Here is a 21892-nt window from a genome sequence, read left to right as displayed (position 1 = left end):
ATCGTTTACGCTTTAGGGTCCTTGTGGTTTTCGCAGATGCCTGGATGGACAGGTTGAAAACCGGAAGCGCAGCTTCTCCATGGGCGCTGAGTCTCGACGACCTCCGCGGGTTCAGTCATCATGGGTACTGCTGAGTAAAGGAAGTGTCAAGAAACAGGTTCCAGGGTTTGATCGAAGCTCCGGGATGGGAGCGGATGGCGAAACCAGGGAGACTGCTGTCTCAGAAGCACAGCCGCACTACTGGATAGGCTGGACGCACCGCTCACCTGGAGATGGGACTTCGGTATGAGATCTTTGCTGTTTGTTCGTCTGAGGTTGTAGTGTGTATGCCCGATTGACCGCTACATGCAGGCTCCCATCTGTGTTACGGAGACTGATGCGTATATGGTCAAATAGTTGTGCCGGTCCAGATATTGCGGACTCACGAGATTGCTCCCAAGCAACGACATGAGAAGCGAAGCCACCGCGAGTGGCTGCTGTTACCAGTCAGTAAGGCAGGGGGGTTGCTCGGTCTTCTGGCGTTGCCGCTTGTGTCGAGAAGTCTCCTTCATAGGCGCGATTTATCAGGAGATCGATGAGATTGAAGGTAAAGGTGCAGTCACGGAATCGACGGGCACGGTAGTTGCCAGGCTACAAGGTCGCTGACAGAACGCAGTCGCGACGAGATGTGATGTGACCAGAACAGGCATTCACAAAAACAACTGGACAAGGACAACCAGTCCATGTAACTGCACCTGTTTTATCTTGGCTGTGGCTTTGGAGGTCTGAGAAATCACAGCCTAGGAAAAAGGAAGGCGGTGACTGAGAGAGGCACCGAAAAATTGCAGCCCAGGAAAAAGAGCATTGAGAGCTCGGGTGCTGCCACACGCACATGGAATGGAAACGTTCAAAACTACAGCGAATCGCAAGCGGCATCACCGCACCGCATGTCGGCAATTATAATGTTTCGGTAAAGCTCTCGCGTGCGCTCATCGCAAGGCTGGTGTCACACGACCTTTTGTGGAGTACAAGTGGGTCTTCAGACCCTTCCCTGATCTCATTCGCTCACCTCTCACACTAATCCTCTAGCCCTGATCCTCGCGTCCTCAGCTCACAAAACGGTCCGAGGACCTCCACGATCCCAAACGGTGATGGCCTAGGGCATCATTAACGTCACGACGACATCAATCTGTTCTAATTTGTACCACTGGTAGTACCGCTTCGCCAGCCCCGCGCGGTGATCGTGAGCGACTTGGAGAGAACTAGGGAAATTGCACCATCGCGATGATGTATACGAGTCGTTAATAGGCTGGCTGGGAAGGTATGTAGCCAGGGCGCCCCTGCGCGACGTCAGTGGAGAAACACAGGTACATAGCAAACGGCAGTCGCGTGCGTGCAGCTGTTATTATGTTTGTTTTCTCGCACGTCTCTTCAGGTACCTAGGACAATAAGATCAGTCTGCTCCCGTCTCACTCTCACCTTTCATGAAACCAACGCAGCGACTACAACAAGTCTCACGATACTTGCAACTGCGCGCTTTCTCCACGACAACGCGATCCAAGATGCCGACTACAAGACAGCAAGACCACAAAGGCGAGTCCGAGCTCGTGTCAAGGACGAAGGACGCGCCCGGCAACAAACCAGTTGAGAAATCACACCGCGTCAACGCAAAAGACTGCACCGAGCACTGGGAAGACGAAGAGCACCTCGAGCAGAACAAGAAGGACTTCCAGGAATTCCGCGCCCAGCACAAAAAATCCTCTTCATTCGGCGGCAGCGCGTCAGGCGGCTCAGACTTCGGCGACCATGGTGAGGTGCCTGGCGGTATGAAGCGCGGACGCGGCGCGAATCAGGTGGGCAATCAGAGCAAGAAGGCGAAGAGCGAGGAGAGAGACCCTTCGGGTCTGCCTAGGGGCGATAAGACGAGGGTGCCGAGTGTGGGGCAGCATGTGCATTGGAAGTATGGGAAGGGATATGCGAAGGGCGAGGTGGTGGAGGTGTTGTATGAGGAGAAGGAGGTTGAGGGGAAGAAGGCGGAGGCTAGTAAAGAGGATCCTAGGCTGGTGTTGAAGACGGATTCGTCGGGTAAGCTGGCGCTGCACAAGCCGGAGGATGTGTACTTCGACTAGGTGGTTGCTCGAGGTGACAGGGTGGTGGTGAAGCCGGCTGAAGAGCACGCGAGCAACGGACGAAATTGGACAGCCCTGCATAGCAACCAGCAAGCAGCTATCAGCAACGAGCTCTCTGGTTCGTCGACCACAATGTCCACAGTTTCAGAATAGGTACAACGGCGTACCTGGATTGGATGTACCTTGAATGGGTGCAGTGTATTTTACAAGGCATTAGCTCAAAATCTACGGTCAACTCCACTCCTGCTTGAGTGGTGATCCCCAACCCTCGTGACGATGCAAGTTCTTGGTGGGAGATTAACATGCTCATCACGACAAACTGCCGAACGGAGGCGTTGCCATAAGCTTTGGCGGGTCCACAAGCCACTTCCCCAGATTCCTCTGAGCGAATACGGATGGCTCGGTGCGGAAATAGCAAATAGCCTACAAGTTCGGTTGTGTTTATGGTGAATCATTTGGATGACCGCACACAAACCGTCTTAGGTGCAGGCTTAGCGGGTCTGGATCACTCAGGAGGGTGAGGAGTGGAGGGCAACTGCAGTCGCGATTGGATGGCTGTTAGGCCGATTTGCACGCTTCAGGTTGTGCGCCCAGAAGAGCGTTTCGCAGGTGCTGCCGCGGGCATGTTGTTCTCGCGAGAGTTTGTCATGACAAAGAAATGCTGTGTGACGTTTTAGTGTCGCCTGACTGTGGTGTGAGCGAGTCGTGCTTGCCTCGACAAGCCAGAATTAAACTGTTTTCAGCCACAACGTGCACTAAGCTGCCGCTGACAGCCGTGCAGTTTGTAGACTTCAGGCTTGGACATAGTGTTGTGGGGATTACCGTAGAGGTGCTTGGGGAAGTGCACGGCTGATGGTAAGCGTGAGATGTCGCACATCTTCGCCAATATCACCAGATCACGCTGCACCCTACAGGACCCACTGCAGTGGTTTGTCTCGTGTTTCTCAAGCTGGAGGGATCACCGTGCCCTTCTGGCGGGTTCAGAGACTTTCGAAAAGTGGTGAGCTGGACGTTCCCAGCAGGGACGCAGCTAGGACAGAGCCAATGTTGATGTGCCAGGGCTCCCGGCTAAATGTGCCTCGAGTGCAGTAACCGGCAGCGTAAACAATGGGCAAACGAGCTGCTGGACGACGCTGCAGTGTCACATAGCCAAGTTATCTCGCCCCATGCCTCGACGTCTGTACCTCGAGAGCTTCGCCACCGTGTTGCTCCATTATGGCGCTGAAACATGCAGGAATGAGGGCTGTGGGCCATGTGCAGTGATGAGTGTGAAGAAGCTCGGGGCAGGCTGCGATCTTATGCACGAGACTATCTCTGACCAACAGCGGACTTTCGCGCGCCAGGGGACTTCACTACGGGCCTTCTTTTCTCTAACGCGTGGGGAATGCCAACTGGATAGCGTCGTCGAAGTGCGCCCAAGCTGCAGCCCGCGGACGCGCATGTCACGCTCGCGCCGTTTATCCTCCCGCAGTCCTTGTATGGCTGAGACAGCGTCTGTCCGCATCTGTAGCATTCGCATTGTTGTGCCCCTCCGCTGCCGCTGGCCCTAACCATCACGCCAAACACCAAAAAAATAACACTGCTCTGCACCGCACTGTCCGCCCGCACCCGCCTGCCCAACGCTCGTTTTGCCCCAATTCCACGCGTCTTGCCCTGCTGCGCTCGCCTGGCCCCGCGATGCAGCGTGTCTAGCCCGCCGCTGTCAGCACCGCATCATCCCAGCGAGCACCAGCAACCACTGCCCTGAGCAGCACGGCGCCCTCGGCCGCTGCAGTCCGGACTGCCTCCAGCCCACCGCCTCCCACCATGGTCCTGGCAGCTGCGTGCACATAGCTCAATTCCACCGGCCCTCGGGCGAACGCCCCTGTTCCCAGTCCACAGGGCTCGAACGACTATAGCGACGACACGCCCCGCCAACCATGTATGAGGTGCAGCCTACCACGCTGGCCCCGCCCGCAGTCACCGCGCTGCGGAAGGAGGCAACGGGGTGCAGCGCACAGCAACGCGTAAACATGGAGCGCACGGTCAGCCAAGACATGCGAGAGGAGAGGGAGGACCTGAAGGAGGCCGCCGAGCACAGCCTGAACATCATCATGGACCTGGATCTCACAGGCAAGGTCCGCTATGTCAGTCCCTCGTGGAAAGAGGTCGTTGGCACCATACCAGACGAAGTGGTCGGCAAGCCCGTCCTCGACATCATATTCGCTGGCAAAGATGGGTTTGCGGATACCATCGAGTCGGTTAGAAAGTACGACTCCAGGAGTCACATCGCCCGCTTCTCCGTGCGCATGGGACCGCACTCGATACTACGACGCAAGCGTTCGAAACCAGCGGTCGATGGCGAGCAGCAATCAGCGCCACCGTCGCCGACAAAGGCAGAAGACGAGGCGCAGATATTGAACCTCGAAGCGCAAGGTATCATGGTGTATGACCGTGCAACAGGGGCGGAGAGTCATGTGCGTCAACACCGTCTGGTCTAGAGTGGGATGCTAACAGTGCCAGACAATGTGGATGGTTCGGCCATCTGTGCTTCGCGAGATCACCATTGATCTCCCGGAGGAGCTCGTCGAGTCTCTTGGCGTGGGCGCAGAAGTACTCGCCCACTATCTCACTGGGCTAGCAGAGCAAGGGGCCAATGAGCCGAGAAACCACCCACCGCCACTACCTGTGTTGTGTCGAATCTGCGAACGACACATCACCCCGTGGTGGTTCGAGAAGCACTCCGAGCTGTGCTTGCAAGAGCATCGTGCCGAGATGGACGTCCAGATGGCGCAAGAGACTCTCTCAGAACACCGCAACGCTATCGTCAAGGTCTTGGATACCCTTGAGGCACAAGCTCGACCGTCAAGGGCGGCTCCTACAGACCCAGCAGCCCTGATTCAGCTACCCGAGTACCACGGTCACCTCATCCAACCACTATCGAACCCTTCCTCCGGCACACCGTCCGGACGTAACTCACCTGCTTCCCCGCCCTCGAGATCCAGAGAGCGGTCCAGTGCTTCTGGCTTTGGGCATCACCGTGCACGCTCCTTCGCTGTTCGACGGCCACTCGCTCGCATTGTAGAGCTAGTGCTCGACCTGTGCGATACGGCGCTGGAAGTGAACACACCAGCCATCAAGGACAACATCCGTGCCGCATCTGAGATCCGAACGCAGTCACCGCAGTCGGAGAATCGCATCTCACAGGTGCTGCAATGGCAGTCGCCAACATCAGGCTCGTCAGACTTCAGTGAAGGATTGAAGTTGCTCTGCGAGGACACAAACCGGCTAGCAAAAGCCAAGATCGATGCTGTGTTCAGACATCGGCAGATCCTCGAGTATTCCGAACGACTCCGCATTGAGTTCGACATTCTGGTGCAGGAATGTATAGAGGCTGCCATCATCAAGGCTGCGCGCATAGCCGCTGGAGAAGATAGTTCCTCAGACGATGAGCAGGTAGAAGAGGAACCACCGTCAGATGCCAACGACATTCCCACTGGCGATGAGGGCATTTTCCCTGGGTCGTTCGATGCTCCGTCAGCTATGGCTCAGGCTCTGCGCAACGCTTCGGACACGTCCTTACCAATGCGAGTTGGACGCCGAGAATCGTCTGTTGCAGATTCGACGCGCTCCAGTAGCCCAAGGGGCGGCTGTCAAACACCAAGATCGCATGCTGGGGCTATCAGCATTGCGGGCCAGAACAATCGACGGTCCATGCATTTCGAGAGCGATGCAGGCATGGAGAGCGACACCAGCATGCGGTCTTCGGTACTGTCCGGCCCTCGACGAGCAGACTCACCAGCCAACTCGGAGCTGGGCTTGAGCAGGGTGGCCAGCTCGCGGGAGAGGAAGCGAAAGAGTTTGATCCTACCAAGTGTATTATCGAGCCGGCAGCAGTCACCTGCTCGCACGATGCACCCGGCCCCACCAGCTTCGCCATTGAGGACGACTAAGCCTCGCCTGTCCAGTGGCGTCGAGGCCCTGCAATCGCCAATCACATCGCCTGTCCTGACAACAACCGAGTTCTCTTCTCCTGCTATGTCCATGGCCATCAATCACCACCGCAGACAGTCATCCACGGCTGGCTCAGACGGCCCGAGAGCTTTGTCACCTCGCCTCCTGCCTGTCACGCAGCCGCAACCACGCGCGGTGCCTCCCTCGATCAAAGACTTTGAAGTTGTCAAGCCAATCAGCAAAGGTGCATTTGGAAGCGTGTATCTCGCCAAGAAGAAGTCTACCGGCGAATACTACGCGATCAAGGTCCTGAAGAAGGCCGACATGGTAGCCAAGAACCAAGTCACCAACGTCAAGGCCGAACGAGCGATCATGATGTGGCAAGGCGAGAGTGACTTCGTGGCGAAGCTATACTGGACGTTCTCAAGCAAGGACTACCTGTATCTCGTTATGGAGTACTTGAATGGTGGTGACTGTGCTTCGCTTATAAAGGTCCTTGGTGCGCTCCCTGAAGATTGGGCCAAGAAGTACCTTGCAGAAGTTGTTCTTGGCGTTGAACATCTGCATAGCCGCAGCATCGTGCACCGCGACCTGAAGCCGGACAATTTGCTGATTGATGCAAAGGGCCATCTGAAACTCACTGACTTTGGTTTGTCACGCATGGGTATGATCGGCCGTCAAAAGCGTGCGCTCAAGTCTGATCCTAACGAGGCTGCTCCTGATCTGCTCAAGAGTGGGCCGTTCCATCGCGCTACCTCTGGCTCATCGGTTTCTCGGTCCGCGTCTTTTGACCTCAACCCTTCGCCATCTACGACTCCATCGATGACTCCCGCTCTTGCTGGCGATCTCGGCCAACCGTCCTATTTCAGCCTCAGCCGGGACACGTCTCACGGCCGCGAGCAGTCCAGACGAACATCAGGCAATCGTAGCGATAGCACTGACGGTGATGCTTTGCAAGCGATGTTCCGCCGCTTCTCGATCGCAGATTCGAATCTTGGGCCTGGGCAACGATCACCAATCGAAGAAGAGGACTTCAGCGACAACGGGTCTCCAGATATTCTTGCGCCTACGATGAGCAACTCTACCGTCGCCCATGCCCAGAATCAGACACCACCTGCGACATCACACATGCTTCCTCCTCACATGGCCCTATTCGACCCGGATGACAGTAACGAGAGGAAGTTCGTTGGTACCCCCGACTATCTGGCGCCAGAGACTATCGCTGGTAACGGGCAAGACGAAGTGAGCGATTGGTGGTCTCTGGGCTGCATCCTTTTCGAGTGCTTGTATGGTTATCCTCCGTTCCATGCGGACACACCAGACGAAGTCTTCCAGAACATCCTTGCGCGAAGAATCGATTGGCCGTCGGATGAAGACGACGTGTATGACATCTCGGACGATGCAAAGGATCTCATGAACCGTCTCATGTGTTCTGATCCGGCGAAGCGCTTGGGTGCTAACGCGGAGGAAAAGTATGCCAGTGGTGGTGAAGAGATCAGGGCTCACCCATGGTTTGCTGATCTCAATTGGGATACTCTGCGTGATGATGAAGCTTCGTTCATCCCAGCACCTGAGAACCCGGAGGACACGGAGTACTTTGACACTAGAGGAGCAGCCATGGCAAACTTCTCACCGGAATTTGAGGATCAAGGAACGTCGTCCGCCGGCACACCCAGTGCAGACTATCCAGATAGGCCACATGATGCACTGTCTCGGGTGCGGTCACAGGTTAGCGTCTCGAGTATGAAGCGAGGCCTCATACCTTTGCACATCCCGGCTCACGTGAGAGAAGGCAGGTCTAGGAGGCTTAGCGAACCCATGGCTACAGATGACTTCGGTAATTTCAGCTACAAGAACCTGCCTGTACTGGAGAAGGCCAACAAGGATGTAATCCAGAAGCTTCGTGCAGAAGCGATGCTACCGCAGAACAAGCCCGGCTCAGCTCTCCAATCGCCTACAATTACGTCGCCCTCCCCGTCTCTTGAGACCAGCCCAATGCTGTCTGGTCCGCTAAAGCGCACCTTGTCCACCAACAGGGCCAGCGGTAGACCAGCATCGCCATCAATCAGCGGGCCGGCTTCTTCGCCAAGCCGAGGTTCGCAACCGTCGTCGCCACTGCTTGTGCAGTTCAGTACCGGTCAGCATCATGAGCGACGTAAGACGTCCAGCAGCTCGTCAACCTTGTCGCACTCTACGAGCAACCCTGGCTCCCTTCAGCCAGGTAGCTTCTTTGACCCCAACCGCCTATCAGGCTTGCGGCCTTCTCCAGAGGTAATTTCGCCAGGCAAGCCGTCTAAGATCGGCCCTGGCATGTCTGCTTCCTTCTCTGAGAAGATGGGATCGAGTCCACGTCAATCGTCGACAGGGCCAACAAACTCGTCACCACGTGCGCGATCCCAAACGGTCGGCTCTCAGGATGGTGATGTTGTACGAGAGGTGCTACCCGGTCACCATAAGCGACGCAGTCAAGTACTCGATGTCTCGCCGTCGTCATCCGATACTGAAGAATCGCGCGCCAAGGCACTACTGCGTGTGCAGCGACGAAGACAGAGCTCGCGTAGGCTGTCCCAAATCAGCTTCGGTGACGGCCCATTCTTCCGCCCACTTGATGTCCTCATCTGTGAAGATCACCCCGTATCCAGGCTGGTCATGGAGAAGCTCTTGGAGAAGCTGCGCTGTCGTACATTGACCGTTAACAACGGATCTGAAGCCATCCGGTATGCCATGGGCGAGGTCAAGTTCGACATCATCATGATGGAGTTCAGGTTACCACAAGTCAACGGCGCGGATGTGGCTCGCATGATCAGGGATACGAAGAACGCAAATACGACTACGCCAATCGTTGCAGTGACAGGCTATCTTAAGGAGTTGCAGGCACCGCACTACTTCGATGCTCTCATTGAGAAGCCGCCCACGATTGCTAAGCTTACGGACACCCTCGGTCGACTATGTCAATGGAAGCCACCTCCACCAAATTGGGCGCCGACGCAGATGTACCCATCCATGATGCCCTCAGGGTTACGACAAGAATCTACACAACAGGAAGACAGCCAAACAACAAACTCGAACTCGTCAGGCTTCTCTCAAGTACCAGGAAGCTATCGTGGGTCTAGTCGTGAGGACTCAATCAGCTCGAGCTTCTTTGGTGACAACGACAGTCGCACCAGCGAAGATGTGCCAGTCGTCATTGCACGCCACGGCACAGATGATTGGCGCGAGCGAAATATAGCTCATGCAATGGGTGGGCTGGGTATCTCAGAACACGATGCAGCCAATGTGGATCCCAAAGAAATCGTGCAGAAGCGAGCTGGTGCACCCGACCTGCGCCCTGACCTACCCCACGAAGCCTCCGCGCCGGCCGCCTTGGAAGCGGCAACGATCCGCCGACAACGATCTGCCGAGCAAGTGGGTGCCAAACGACGCCTTCTCGAAACACGCAAGCACGAGTCTGCAGAGTCTGGCGACGATGAGGACGAAGAATTGGGCCACACCACCGCCACGAAGTCGCGAAGCCCAAAAACGCGTCCCAAATCGTCGTCTAAGCTCGGCATCGAGATGATGCGCACCAACAGCAGAGGCAGCGTCATCTCTGTGGAGACAGACATGGGCGCATCAGAATCTGCCCTGGCATCTTCCCCGCCTCCAGCGATCACGGAGGACACGGCAGCCGAGGAGCGCGAGGCGAACCTCACCACACCCGACGTGCCCCACATGTCGCTCACACCGCCTGAGGTCTTCCCTGCAGTGCCCGGAGAGGACGTTGTTGACATGGACATGGGTACGCCCAAACAGGAAGACGGTGCAGCAACACCTGACCCTGATCCTACGCCTCGAGCGAGCTTGGCGAACACGGGTTCCTAGCAGGCACCTGGCCGTTCGCCGAGCTACTTTTCCCTTCGATCGTTGCTATAATGACGTATGATAGTTTGGAACGTTTTTGTTTTCGCTTTTTGGGGTTTTTTTTGTTGCGAGCATGGTGTCGATGGTGTTTCAATGGTAGTGCACCGAAACATACAGCTGTCAGCGTTCAGTCCCGTTCATGGCTTCTCTCAACCAACAGCTTTTTTTCTTCTCACTTGTCGATATACTTTGTTGTTTCGACGTTTTTTTTTCTTTTTCTTTTTCACGTTTGGGTTTTGGTACTGGGATGGGGGGATCTACACTCGCTTTTATGCTGCGCCTTTTTGCTCTATACCCACGTGCTGCGTTCGGTGTGACGCCGCTTGGGTGCAAGACTGCCACTCGCTTCTCTGTACTTGTTCATGGTTTTTGGGGGATGGGTTGTGCGATACAAGACTGGTGTCTGGTTTGTCGTGCGGCAGCAGCTGGAGCATGTGATGTGTAGCTGCAAGGATGGATAGGATGGATAGGATGGATAGGATGGATAGGTAGCATAGGATAGTCGAAGGGGCAGCAATGGACAAACTCCCGCGTCATACACCTCCCACCAACCAGTGCCATGTGCCTGTCAACAGAGTGAACTTGCACACGGTAAATCGAGTGCTCCAAGCACCCCAGGGTGGAGCCCAGTATCGATAACGGGTAGAGTGGGAAGGAGCATGGGCCACATCCACATCGGAATGCGGGGAAAGCTCCCAAGGGGATTGCGCAGGTACACGACCGAGCAGCTGATAGCATCATCCATCCCAGCCTCCCAGCAACACCGCCTCTCACCGCCTCCCACCGCCTCCCACCGCCTCCCACCACCTCTCACCGCCTCTCACCCCTTGCTATCAACCCAAGAAGCTCCAGGCAGAGCTTCCATACCTCGAGATGGGCGGAGAGTGCTGCAGCCGCACCGGGCCAATGGCGAGGCCGGGTGGAGAGTACCCGCAGCTGGCTGCTGGGCCCGTTGGAAAGCAGATACATAGCATTTATCAGAGCAGGCTGAAGCAGTTCACGGACGGTGGGCAGTATAGGGAGCAGAGTCTGATAGGGTAGGCATTCGCATGCTATGTGAGCTTCGACCTTACGTCGCCCATTGCTAACAACCCCACAGCAAGCTCGACGAGGCCCGCGTCAAGGGCACCGACACCAGCCACGTCAAGCTCTCCGTCTACTCGCCGCCCGGCCAATCACGTCCGCTCTTCAAAGAAGCCACGAGCCACAGCTTCACACCCACAAACGTCGGCGCGTCCTTCGGGCCCAGCTGGTCGACACACTGGTTCAAGGTGCAGGTCACCGTCCCCAAGGACCTGCTGAAGAAGGAGCGCCTCGAGTTCCACTGGGACGCGGACAACGAGGGCCTCATCTGGACCGAAGACGGCCACACAGTCCATGGCCTGACGGGCGGTGGCGAGCGCGTCGAATGGATTCTCCCCGATATATTCCGCGATGGCAAGGAGCACACGTTCTACATCGAGATGGCGTGCAACGGCATGTTCGGCAATGCGCCGGGCGGGGACTCGATCCAGCCGCCCGCCCCGGACAAGCACTATACGCTGCACACTGCGGATATCGTTGCTGTGAATCTGGAGGCAAGGGCGCTGTACTTTGACTTCTGGGAGATTGGCGATGCGGCACGCGAGTTCCCGCAGGAGTCGGTCGAGGCGCATGGTGCGCAGCAGGTCGCGAATCGGATCATGGATGCATTCATCGCTGGTGGTGGGAGCACGGAGAGCATCAAGAAGGCAAGAGAGATTGCGCGCGAGTACCTGGGGAACGTCGACTCGCACAAGGTGTATGATGGCGATAAGGAGGCGCTTGTCACGGGTATTGGGTACTGCCATATCGATACCTGTTGGCTGTGGCCTTTTGCGGAGACGAAGCGCAAGGTCAATCGCTCGTGGTCGAGCCAGTGCGATCTTATCGATCGGTACCCGGAGTTGCGGTTCTGCTGCTCGCAGGCACAGCAGTACAAGTGGTTGGAGCAGGACTACCCATCTACGTTCGACCGCGTCAAGAAAAAGGTCAAGGAGGGTAGCTTCCAGCCGATTGGCGGGTCATGGGTCGAGCACGATACGAACCTGCCTGGCGGCGAGTCTCTCATCAGGCAGTTCCTGTACGGACAGCGATACTTCGAGAGCAGGTTCGGACAGCGATGCAAGACCTTCTGGCTTCCAGACACCTTCGGCTACTCAACTCAACTACCTCAGATCTGCCGCATCTCAGGCATGACAAGGTTCTTGACCCAAAAGCTGAGCTGGAACAACATCAACAACTTCCCCCACACCACTTTCAACTGGGTCGCGCTCGACAACAGCCAGGTCATCTGCCACATGCCGCCATCCGAGACGTACACCGCCGAAGCCAACTTCGGCGACGTCAAGCGCAGCGTCGCACAGCACAAGTCGCTCGACCAGGACCAGACATCCCTCCTCGTCTTCGGCAAGGGCGATGGCGGTGGCGGACCAACATGGCAGCACCTCGAGAAGCTGCGCCGTTGCCGCGGCATCAGCGACAGGACCAGCCTGCTACCGCGCATCAAGCTCGGCGACTCTGCAGACGACTTCTTCGACAAGCTGGAGAAGAAGGTCGAGAATGGTACGGAGCTCGTCACCTGGTACGGCGAGCTGTACTTCGAGCTGCATCGCGGCACGTACACGACGCAGGCCAACAACAAGCGCAACAACAGAAAGAGCGAGGTTCTACTCAGGGATATTGAGTACCTTGCTACGCTGGCAACGATCAAGAATGGGTTTGGCAAGAGGAGTGCGTATAAGTACCCGAAGAAGGATATCGATGATATGTGGGAGAACGTGCTGCTTTGTCAGTTCCATGACTGTTTGCCGGGCAGCTCGATTGAGATGTGCTATGACGATTCTGATAAGGTGTGTTGAAACCAAACGCACGCGTATTGAATACTGACCTTTGCAGATCTACGCGCAAGTCTTTGCAACGGGCGAGAGACTTCTGTCTGAGGCGCTATCTGAGCTCGGCTTCGACGAGGAGAGTTCACTCAGCCCGAACAGCAAACTTTGCACCCTCAACACCTTGCCCTGGAAGCGCAGCGAGATCGTCAAGCTCCCTAGCTCCCACCCTCACAAGTACGGCCTCGCACATGGCGACGCGTTGAGCACAATGTCCATTCGTCCGCTCGCGTCTGCTCACTCCGCGGCTACTGCTTCCATCGCAGAGACCAGCCCCGGCGTCTTTGAGCTGCGCAACTCCCAGTACACCGTAGAGGTCACAGACGGCGTCATCACCTCGCTTTACGATATCAAGGCCGAACGAGAGTTGATACCAAAGGGTAAAAAGGCAGCACAACTGGTCATCTTCGACGACAAGCCTCTCTACTGGCAAGCATGGGACGTCGAAGTCTACCACCTCAACTCCCGCCAGGAGCTCTCGCCCAACAAAGTTTACATCTCCTCCTCCGACACTGCCAAGGTCTCTCTCACCATCGAAACCAAGATCTCAGACAAGTCCTGGATCACAACAAAGCTCTCCCTGCCTGCAGCAATCGGCAACTCACCATCCGCGATCGAGATCGAAGCGGAGACCGAATGGCACGAGACCATGAAATTCCTGAAGGTCGAGTTCTCAGTCGACATCACCAACACCGAAGCCTCCTACGAAACGCAATTCGGCATCGTCCGCCGGCCGACGCACTACAACACATCCTGGGACATGGCTAAGTTCGAGGTCTGTGTGCACAAGTGGGCCGATCTTTCCGAAGCAACATATGGTGTGTCGATCCTCAACGATAGCAAGTACGGGTTTGCGGTTGCTGGCAATGTGATGCGTCTGAGTCTGCTCCGCGCTCCCAAGGCGCCAGATGCGCATGCGGATATGGGCCGTCATCACACCAAGTACGCTATCTTCCCGCACGCAGGCCCGCTCACACACGCCACCGTGCGCAAGGCATTTGAGTTCAATAGCCCCCTTCGCGTCGTCGGGCACCGGGCACCGACCACCGCTGGCGATCTCGCTGGTGAGCGCGTGGAGGCTGGTAAGCCCGGTTTGCTGAGCACGTTTAAAATTTTTGGTGCGGATAATTTGGTTCTGGATACTATTAAGCGCGGTGAAGATGATGAGGATGTTTCAAGGGGCGAGTTGCCTGTGAAGAAGGGGCACTCTGTCATTATTCGTGTTTACGATGCTATGGGTGGGAAGTCGAAGGCTGTACTGTCCTGGGGCGATATCAAGGTCAAGAAGGTGGTTAGGACGAATGCACTGGAAGATGAGGAGGAGGATTTGAGTGAGAACATGGTGGGGGTTGAGGGTGGGGAGCTGAAGGGTGTCAAGATTGAGGTTAGGGCTTTTGAGGTGGCTACTTATAAGTTGGTTCTGGAGGATTAGATGGCGTTGCATGTGTTTGACTTGGACTGCATTGTAGCATCGCAGTAATGGTATGCATGAACTATAGGGAAGGTGTATTGGTGCAGTGATGTCAGCGGTGTGTTTGTCTGCTCTTTTGGGTTCACCTTCGATCGTCTCTGCTTGCTTACTTGCGCAGCTACCTCCTGACACCACCCTGCTATCTCGACTACTCAGCGCGAACTCGTGTTACCGTCACAGGCAATGTTCCTCAACCCCCGGTACATACGGTGGATGCCTCACAGGGATTCACATATGTCTCTCCAACGCTGTTAGTATGTTGTGTTTAGCTGATGGGATATAGCGTCATCCGGAAAGAGCTGGAAGCTCTCGAGCTAGGGTACAAGGCTAGGAAAAACTGTACGTAACAACGGTACACAACACACATCAGTCAAGCGCTGACTCTTGTACTGCGAAAACTTCGACTGATGTCACTCCCTTCTCCTTCGTATCCCCAACGAGCTCCGCAACAAGATGTACAAGTACGCGCTCGGCGGCAATGTGGTACACGTCAGGAAGCGGCCCAGGCAGACGTTCAAATACGACTGGTATTATAGGACTGAAGACTTACAAATGCCCTCCCTCAAGGCCCCAAACTCCCTTCCACAAGTGAGCTACCAAACCTATTGCGAGACCGCGTCCCTTATTTTCAGCCTCAACAATTTCTAAGCAATCTCGTGTGAGTTGGCTTCATTCGTTACCTGCATTGGCCAGGCTAGGGCGAATTGGATCCGGGAGCTCGTCATCGAGGTAGAGCCACTTATGGCCATCTTCTCTCCACCTTGTGAGACCGACTGCAAGGGATTGGCGCAGTTGCTTTTCGAGTCGCTGCAGATCATGCAGGTTGATGATAAGCTGGAGTATGTCTGCCTTGTCGAGCTTGGATGCCCCGGACAATCCCCCATTCATGGTTGGCTGAAGAGTCAGCAGGGGGTTGCAGCTGTTCTGCAGAACAAGCTTAAAGTGGACGTCAAATCATTGTTGATTTCGATGCTGACGATGAGAATTCCGACCACTGATATCGCGAACCAAGGTCTGAACATTGTGCAAGCACGATTGGTAGGTGAGTTTCGTGGCGTTTCCCTGTTCAGCTCCAGCACATATTTCAGCATTTGCGTTATGTTCGTGTTGAGTTCGATGCACATGCATCTTGGGTCCACTCGAAATGTAGGAGGCTCGGAGCAAGTGCGAAAAGCATGTAAGCAGATCGGATGCAGGTAGACACGTGCTGTCATCAAAGTGGCCGAAGCACAGAAGATACTTGCAGGCGCTTGACGCAATCACAACAACGGGTTTCACGGGATTGAAACATAAGGACTTCTCGAATTACTTTCAACGTTAACGCACACCGCGACCATGCGCAACACAACTGCCTCCGTTACCCGCTGCATACCTCTTGGATTGCGCCAGGCATACACATGACCTGCGATAAAGGAGGCAAGAACGACGCCTTGCTACGTTTGAGTCGAGAGAACCACGGAGGTTTCTCATATAGGTGTCGAAGCTGCTTAGTCGCAGTGCCTGAGACAATGTGTCAGATCCAGGGTAGAGCTGACCTAGTATCTGGTCTCAGCTATGCCTCAACTTGCACGTTAACAAATCCCCTAGCGCTGCCTTCCACAGCCCCAAGTTGCCAACTCTCCGCATTATTGACAATTAGCAACAACAGCACTACAATGCATAAGGCAGCAAACGAATAAAATCTTTGACAACATCGGAGCTCCTGCGAAACAGGAGCTTCTCAGTCAGAAGACAACCCCTCGAGCACACAAAGCGCAACTTCTAATTGGCAGACCAGAAACGTCCGTAATTAGCTTTTCAAAGTGGCAGCAGCTAAAATAAGCAAATAAGCAAGAAAAAGAAAGCTACCTTGGTGTTGTTAGGACAGTAGGAAAGTAGGAAAGTAATGTGGTGGGGAAGTGACAGAGCGTTATTGGTAGTGGAAGGAACCAAGTGCAAGAAGCGTGATAAACACAGAAGGACACAGCAGAAGGATGATGGTGGAGGGAGCATAGTAGATGGATTATAGTAGAAGGAGCCCTGGAGTAGCGTAGAGTATGCACTAGGACACAACAACGGGGATATCAGGGACTTAGGCGGCAGCATATCGCTACTATAAGTTACTAGGGCTCAAGAGCAAGCCTTGATGCAGAAGCGTCCTTAGTCATAAAACCTCTGATCCATTCAATATGCCTGGCAGATCTACGCTATGCAGTTTAAAGAGAACATCTACGACGACGCTGACTGCGTGCTTGAAGCACTACTGCCAGTCTACAAGTCGCCACAGCACCCTGCGCTGCCATGTATACTGTCGCGGCCCCGCAGCGATATAAAAAGGCCGACCTTTCTGACCATCGGGTCCTAGAGGTTATATACACCGCAACACATAACAGCTGTATTGCAGAGAATAGCCCTAACGGACTCCACTCCTAGTTTTACGCCCTAAGGCTTGCCGGCTATACAAACATGACCTATTTCGAATCCGAATCAGCCGAAATTTCATCGCAAAAGCTGCAGTGTCACAAGAAACCACCGACAAGAACAGCTCACTTAATGTTTTATTCTGTTGATTACTACTACTACGTTTTTACGTGTGCCCAGCCGAGATTCACGATGCGTAATGACGCTCAAATCAACAGTGTGTTGCTCCTTCACACTGAAATGAGACGGGACAAGATGCAGCACAAGCATCAATCTATACAACACAGTAGCCATTTGTGGGCAAATCCCAGTGACACCATCTGGTCCGGCAAGGTTTTATGAAGTGCAGAATTTCAGTAGACATCTCATGAACAAGATTGATCATGTCTCCCAATTCATACCGTGGCAAACCCCATGCCACCTCAACATGGCTCTTCCTTGCGATTGAATCGTGCTGAGGCTGTGTAGACATTGACAGACGGGTTGTCACAACGAATCCTCGGCGACCTGTAGGCGCATCGCACAAGGCCATTACGTTGATCATTTGAATCGACACTTTGTTCTTTCAGTTCGCTTTATCAGTCTACAACACCTGGTTGCGACAGTGTTTTATTAACAAGGAACTTAAGGGGGATCGCTGCCAGCTTCTAATACCCTCGACGACAACATACACTATGAGACATGATACGTCTGTGGACACGAGGAGGGAGCTCCGGACAGCGTTTTTGGTATATGCATTGCTCCAATCAATGCGTGTGTTTCGCCCATAAACTTGCTTCTGACAAGCTCCGCCTTTAAGTTGCATCACGCTCGTTGCGACAGAGTTCCTTCATGTCACCATCATACCCATCTTTGCTTGTATGTTCACCTCCCATGGCACCCGTCCGAAGGTCGATCCTTGCCAGGAGTAAACTCAACAACAATCTGCCTCTCTCCACAGAATCCCGCAATGCCTTACGCACCCTTCGAACGATGCGTCTAGCGGTCTTGCAATCGCAATTTGTATGGGACTCGCACTTCTCGTTCGCGAAGACAACTCGCTGCAGACTTCCTTCGCCAAGTGTGCAAGAAGTGCTTTGTATACAAGCTCAGAACGGAGATGCGGACAATGGCAACACTGTGAAGGTTAATACCAGAGGTCAAAATGATGTTGTCTAGAAGACATCCCAAGGCGAGCTAGAAGCAGCTACAGTAGCGCGAGGGGTCGTAAATTTCGGCATGACGCACCACGAAGCTTCGATCGCTCATACCTGCCATCGATATAGGGAGACATCTTCGGGGTGTCACGATCGAAGAATCGTACTGGAGTGGGAAATGGTTGATAGGTATGAAGGGTGGTGCGGGCGGATGACGAGGTCCTTCCGCGGGACGAATGCGGAAAGCGCCTGACATGTTCATCAAAGAGAAGGATCACCCATCGCGAAACCGCAAGAGCGACGCAGCGCTCGGCTGAGAGACATTCTTTTGATGATCTATAGGCCGTGATGTATAGAACAACCCCAAACGCCTCATGTGCCAGCTGCCCGCTTTCCCTATATCTACACATCATCCCTTTCAAATCCCCGCTTACTTGATCCTGTCAAGCCTTGCCCTGTTCATAGCAATCTGATCATCGACCTTATCCGTCTTGCCAATAATACGATCAATATGCTTATTCTGCGTATCAACCTCATCACCCATCGCCCTTCCAAGCTGATTCAACCTCTTCGCCGCACCATGCAGCGCATCCAGATTGCTGTCGATCTCATTCTCCATCTCATCATCCTCGCTATCAGCTTCAAACTGGTACTTAGCGCGCTCGGCGAGTGACGACTTCTTGTTGCCCCCGGACATGCCTTGCATGGTGCGACTTTGGTTGTCCTGGCGTGAGGAGGACTCCCAGGCGGCTTTGCGGGTGGCGTCGCGGGCTTCGCGGTCGCGGTGGTGGTTCTCCATGATCTTGTCGTCGCGGGCTTGGCGGCGCGAGGAGGCGGTGAAGGGGTTCGAGACGTGCATGGCAAACATGGATTTGTTGAGAGCTGCGGTTGTCAGTATAGTGTGGTGAGGAGGGAATGAGGGACGTACTCTTCAGCTCGCGAGCCTTCTCTTCAGCGATACGGTTCTGTGTGGAGGCAAGATCGAGGTTGCGCTCAGTGCTGTAAACGGTCAGCCATGGCCCTTGTCGAACGACATTTTAGAACGCACTTGTGGATGCGCTCGCCCTGCGCTCCAAGCCTGGCAAGGGTGTCGCGACCCGTCTCCTCGGCCTGCTGGGCAAGGCGAAGAGCGTTGCGTGTGCTGCTGACATCCTGCTGCTTCATGAACTTGATCTCCTGCTTGGTTGCACCGATGTCCTCCTCTTCCTGCTCCTCAGCCGTCAGCTCGCGGTCACCATAAGCGCCATAGCCGCCCGAGCTGGCACCGTAGGCACCAGGCGTCGACTGTCCGTAGCCTCCGGGCTGTGAGTCGTATCCGCCCGGCTGCTGCCCGTAGCCGCTCTGCTGCGGTTGCTGCTGGCGCTGGGCAGCGTTGCCGAAGAGGTCGTTCCTATTGGCGTCTGTGTCGGTCGAGTTGGTGCGCCCAAGGCCTCCATAGCCGCCGGGTCCGCGAGCGCTCTGCTGTGGCGCAGGTGAGCTACCGTAGCGGTCATTTCCATAGCCGCTCTGGGCACCATAGCTGCCTCCCTGAGCACCGTAGCCTCCGCCGCCTCCGCCGCCTCCACGACCTCCGTACTGCTGGCCGGGGCCGGTCACGGCGGGTGTCTTCTCCTGGCGGTAGCTGTCATTGGGGCCCGAGTATTGTGGTGGCGGTTGTGCGTAGGGGTCCTTGGCTGGTGCGGCGGCGTCTGCGATATGTTAGAGGTATCCTCGTGGGTGCTAGGCTGCGACATACATGGGTTGCTCTGCGTGGGTGCCTTCTCGCTCTTCTTGCGGCTGCCAAAGAGAGCGTTGCGGTTGCTCTCGTCGCCGTCGTCCTTCTTCTTGCTGAGGAACCCCATCGTTGCGATGTGGTGGTGTCGAGTGGTTCGAGGTTTGGGTCGAAGTGGACTCCTGCTGCGGTTGCGGCTGAACAACGGGTGTGGGGTTAGCTGTCGATCACTTGGGCAGCAACACCGAGTTCAGTGGTGGGAGTCGAAGATTGAATATGGCAGCACTCTTGTTCGTCCGGAAGTCGAGGACAGGCGACGGCTTATGAAAGTCGCAGGAGAGTGGCAGGATGTTTGAAGGGTAGCCGAGTGCCGCGTTCTCTGTTTCGAAAGGGTGCTCAAGCAGACGCTTACGCCGTCATGAAGGCTGAGCTGCGGCGCATCGGCTGGCGGTTGGGCACTGCATTCTGCACAGGACAGGGCAGTCCATTTGCGGCCAACAGTGAAGCCACGCGAGACAGTTCCTTTGTTATAAGACTATATCAGAAAAAGTCTTCGTTAAGCTCCAATTTCTCCATGTTGTCAGGAGGAGCGACCGTTCATCGTTGGTGTTCCCGGCTTGGTCCCTGCATATTGCTACGGCCGGCCATTGAACGCATTCATGCAAGACTCGTTCAGACCCAGATTGGCCCATGCAAAAAGCAGCATCGCGGAAATCGTTTCTCAATTGCGCAAGTATGGGTATCTCAATGCCGATGCGGCCATCTACGCAAGCTCAAATACACGTGCTGTGTCAAACCCAGCTACACCGTTCCTCCAGACGCTTGTAGTCTGTTCCACGCTGTCGTTGTCCACGTCGAACCGTGCTCTGCTGCTGGTGCCAGTTCCTCGTCGGAAGAGGGCAGCTCGTCATGCTCCTCCATCGTCCAGATCTCGTTTCCTGTCACCACTGGGAACGACGTCAGCACTCTGCTGACATCACCCCACCAAACCTCGCCAAAGCGACGGTACCAGTCCACTGTGATCTTCAGTCCTTCGTCGAAGTCCATCTTGGGCTCCCACCCCAATGCAGCCAACTTCGAGCCGTCTGTCGCATACCGCCGGTCGTTGAACGGTCTGTCAGGCGTATGCTGCACCCACTTCTCGAGATCAGCCGGGCTCTGACGTGGTATCCCAAACGTGTCTAGGAGGCGGTGACAAATGTCCGTGTTCGACACTTCGTCTTTAGAGGCAATGTTATAGACCTGACCAATCACGCCCTTGTGCAGGATGGTGTCTAATGCGTCGACTATGTCTCCTGCGTATAGATATCGCCGCGTTGGTGACCCATCACCGTGTACGAGCAGCTTCTGCTGTCGCTGTAGGAGCATGATGAACTTTGGTATGATCTCTGCAAAATGTTAGCATCGAAAGATGTGTAGGCACGGGCGACATACTCTCAGGGAACTGATGTGGTCCATAGACGTTGTTGGCGCGCACAGTGATGAGCGGCAGCTTGAAGCTACTCCTGTATGCGCTGACCATCATCTCCGCTGCAGCCTTGCTTGCTGAGTACGGGTTTGTAGGCGCAAGTATGCTGGCCTCGCTCAGATCTGCCGCGCCAACTGGTACGTCTCCGTATACTTCGTCCGTAGAAATGTGTATGAAACGGATGACGCTGTGCTGCCTCGCTCTTTCGAGCAGGACATGTGTGCCGTATACGTTAGTGTTCGTGAACTGATACGAGTTGCCAAAGCTCAAGTCGACGTGTGATTGCGCCGCGAAGTGGAATATGGTGTCGATCATGTGCTTGCGGAGCACTCGCTTGACGTCGGCCGGCGATGTAATGTCGCCATGCTCGAATGCAAAGTTTGGTCGACCGTCGAGTATTCGCGTGTTGTTCAGCGTCGCGCAGTAGTCGAGTTTGTCGAAGGAGATGATGTTGTAGTGGGGATATGTGAGCACCAGATGGCGGACAAACCAGCAGGCTCTATAGTTGCATTAGTATTCAGTCCCAATTGCAAGAGTCAGTCGCACAGCCAACGACCTTCAGACGTCTCTTTCGCTATTCACATACATGAACCCCGCCCCACCAGTGACGAGTATGTTCTTTGCATCTTGAAGCGGCTCAAACTTGGTGCTGCCCGTGAAGATGGGCGCTTGCTTTGACAGCTCTTCGGCGACGTAGGACCGAGGATTTAGTATGGTGGAGTTCCGGCGCGCTGGGCCTGAAGTTAGTATCTGAGACGTGTACCTGCAGTGATAGGGACCGTACGCTTCACGTCATTCGAGCCATTGGGAGCGTTCTCCAGCGGTTCAGCACTTTGGACGGCCGTCATGTTGGAGG

General features: G+C 55.1%; 6 protein-coding genes across 6 annotated transcripts; 4 read left to right on the top strand and 2 right to left on the bottom strand.

Moving 5' to 3' along the window:
- Window positions 1-1105: 1105 nt before the first annotated feature.
- BU25DRAFT_415569 (uncharacterized protein) lies at window positions 1106-2365 on the top strand. The gene has a single exon (XM_033707568.1). The coding sequence runs from the start codon at window positions 1542-1544 to the stop codon at window positions 2106-2108; it is 567 nt and encodes a 188-aa protein (XP_033556249.1). The 5' UTR covers window positions 1106-1541; the 3' UTR covers window positions 2109-2365.
- Window positions 2366-3914: 1549 nt separating this feature from the next.
- Window positions 3915-10180, top strand: BU25DRAFT_217847 (uncharacterized protein). Its single transcript, XM_033701283.1, has 2 exons — window positions 3915-4564; window positions 4611-10180. The coding sequence occupies exons 1-2, from the start codon at window positions 4028-4030 to the stop codon at window positions 9900-9902; spliced, it is 5829 nt and encodes a 1942-aa protein (XP_033556248.1). The 5' UTR covers window positions 3915-4027; the 3' UTR covers window positions 9903-10180.
- Window positions 9992-10576, top strand: BU25DRAFT_217844 (uncharacterized protein). The gene has a single exon (XM_033701282.1). The coding sequence runs from the start codon at window positions 10081-10083 to the stop codon at window positions 10384-10386; it is 306 nt and encodes a 101-aa protein (XP_033556247.1). The 5' UTR covers window positions 9992-10080; the 3' UTR covers window positions 10387-10576.
- Window positions 10577-10694: 118 nt separating this feature from the next.
- On the top strand, window positions 10695-14312 carry BU25DRAFT_495325 (glycoside hydrolase family 38 protein). The gene is made up of 3 exons (XM_033711847.1): window positions 10695-10978; window positions 11041-12811; window positions 12858-14312. The coding sequence occupies exons 1-3, from the start codon at window positions 10815-10817 to the stop codon at window positions 14280-14282; spliced, it is 3360 nt and encodes a 1119-aa protein (XP_033556246.1). The 5' UTR covers window positions 10695-10814; the 3' UTR covers window positions 14283-14312.
- A 3891-nt stretch (window positions 14313-18203) lies between these two features.
- Window positions 18204-19842, bottom strand: BU25DRAFT_217808 (uncharacterized protein). The gene is made up of 4 exons (XM_033701281.1): window positions 19593-19842; window positions 18906-19545; window positions 18786-18856; window positions 18204-18739 (listed from the first exon to the last, which is right to left on the bottom strand). Exons 1-4 carry the CDS (start codon window positions 19696-19698, stop codon window positions 18288-18290), a joined length of 1269 nt encoding a protein of 422 aa, XP_033556245.1. The 5' UTR covers window positions 19699-19842; the 3' UTR covers window positions 18204-18287.
- A 527-nt stretch (window positions 19843-20369) lies between these two features.
- BU25DRAFT_353177 (dTDP-D-glucose 4,6-dehydratase) lies at window positions 20370-21884 on the bottom strand (the record flags this gene model as incomplete). The annotated part of the gene is made up of 5 exons (XM_033703444.1): window positions 20370-20515; window positions 20573-20956; window positions 21003-21535; window positions 21623-21767; window positions 21821-21884. The coding sequence occupies 5 exons, from the start codon at window positions 21882-21884 to the stop codon at window positions 20370-20372; spliced, it is 1272 nt and encodes a 423-aa protein (XP_033556244.1).
- Window positions 21885-21892: the final 8 nt, after the last annotated feature.

The sequence above is a fragment of the Macroventuria anomochaeta genome, assembly GCF_010093625.1.
Source record: "Macroventuria anomochaeta strain CBS 525.71 unplaced genomic scaffold BU25scaffold_48, whole genome shotgun sequence".
NCBI lineage: Eukaryota > Fungi > Ascomycota > Dothideomycetes > Pleosporales > Didymellaceae > Macroventuria > Macroventuria anomochaeta.
Note: the sequence above shows the minus strand (reverse complement) of the source record. Positions and strands in the feature narration are given on the sequence as shown.

Bases quoted from the DNA above. Each gene is read 5' to 3' on its own strand.
- BU25DRAFT_415569 (XM_033707568.1), top strand. From the start codon at position 1,542: ATGCCGACTACAAGACAGCAAGACCACAAAGGCGAGTCCGAGCTCGTG.
- BU25DRAFT_217847 (XM_033701283.1), top strand. From the start codon at position 4,028: ATGTATGAGGTGCAGCCTACCACGCTGGCCCCGCCCGCAGTCACCGCG. The intron at 4,565-4,610 runs GTGCGTCAACAC...TAACAGTGCCAG, and splicing joins CAACAGGGGCGGAGAGTCAT to ACAATGTGGATGGTTCGGCC.
- BU25DRAFT_217844 (XM_033701282.1), top strand. From the start codon at position 10,081: ATGGCTTCTCTCAACCAACAGCTTTTTTTCTTCTCACTTGTCGATATA.
- BU25DRAFT_495325 (XM_033711847.1), top strand. From the start codon at position 10,815: ATGGGCGGAGAGTGCTGCAGCCGCACCGGGCCAATGGCGAGGCCGGGT. The intron at 10,979-11,040 runs GTAGGCATTCGC...ACAACCCCACAG, and splicing joins AGGGAGCAGAGTCTGATAGG to CAAGCTCGACGAGGCCCGCG. The intron at 12,812-12,857 runs GTGTGTTGAAAC...TGACCTTTGCAG, and splicing joins GCTATGACGATTCTGATAAG to ATCTACGCGCAAGTCTTTGC.
- BU25DRAFT_217808 (XM_033701281.1), bottom strand. From the start codon at position 19,698: ATGGGGTTCCTCAGCAAGAAGAAGGACGACGGCGACGAGAGCAACCGC. The intron at 18,857-18,905 runs GTGCGTTCTAAA...GACCGTTTACAG, and splicing joins CAGGGCGAGCGCATCCACAA to CACTGAGCGCAACCTCGATC. The intron at 18,740-18,785 runs GTACGTCCCTCA...TGACAACCGCAG, and splicing joins GAAGGCTCGCGAGCTGAAGA to CTCTCAACAAATCCATGTTT.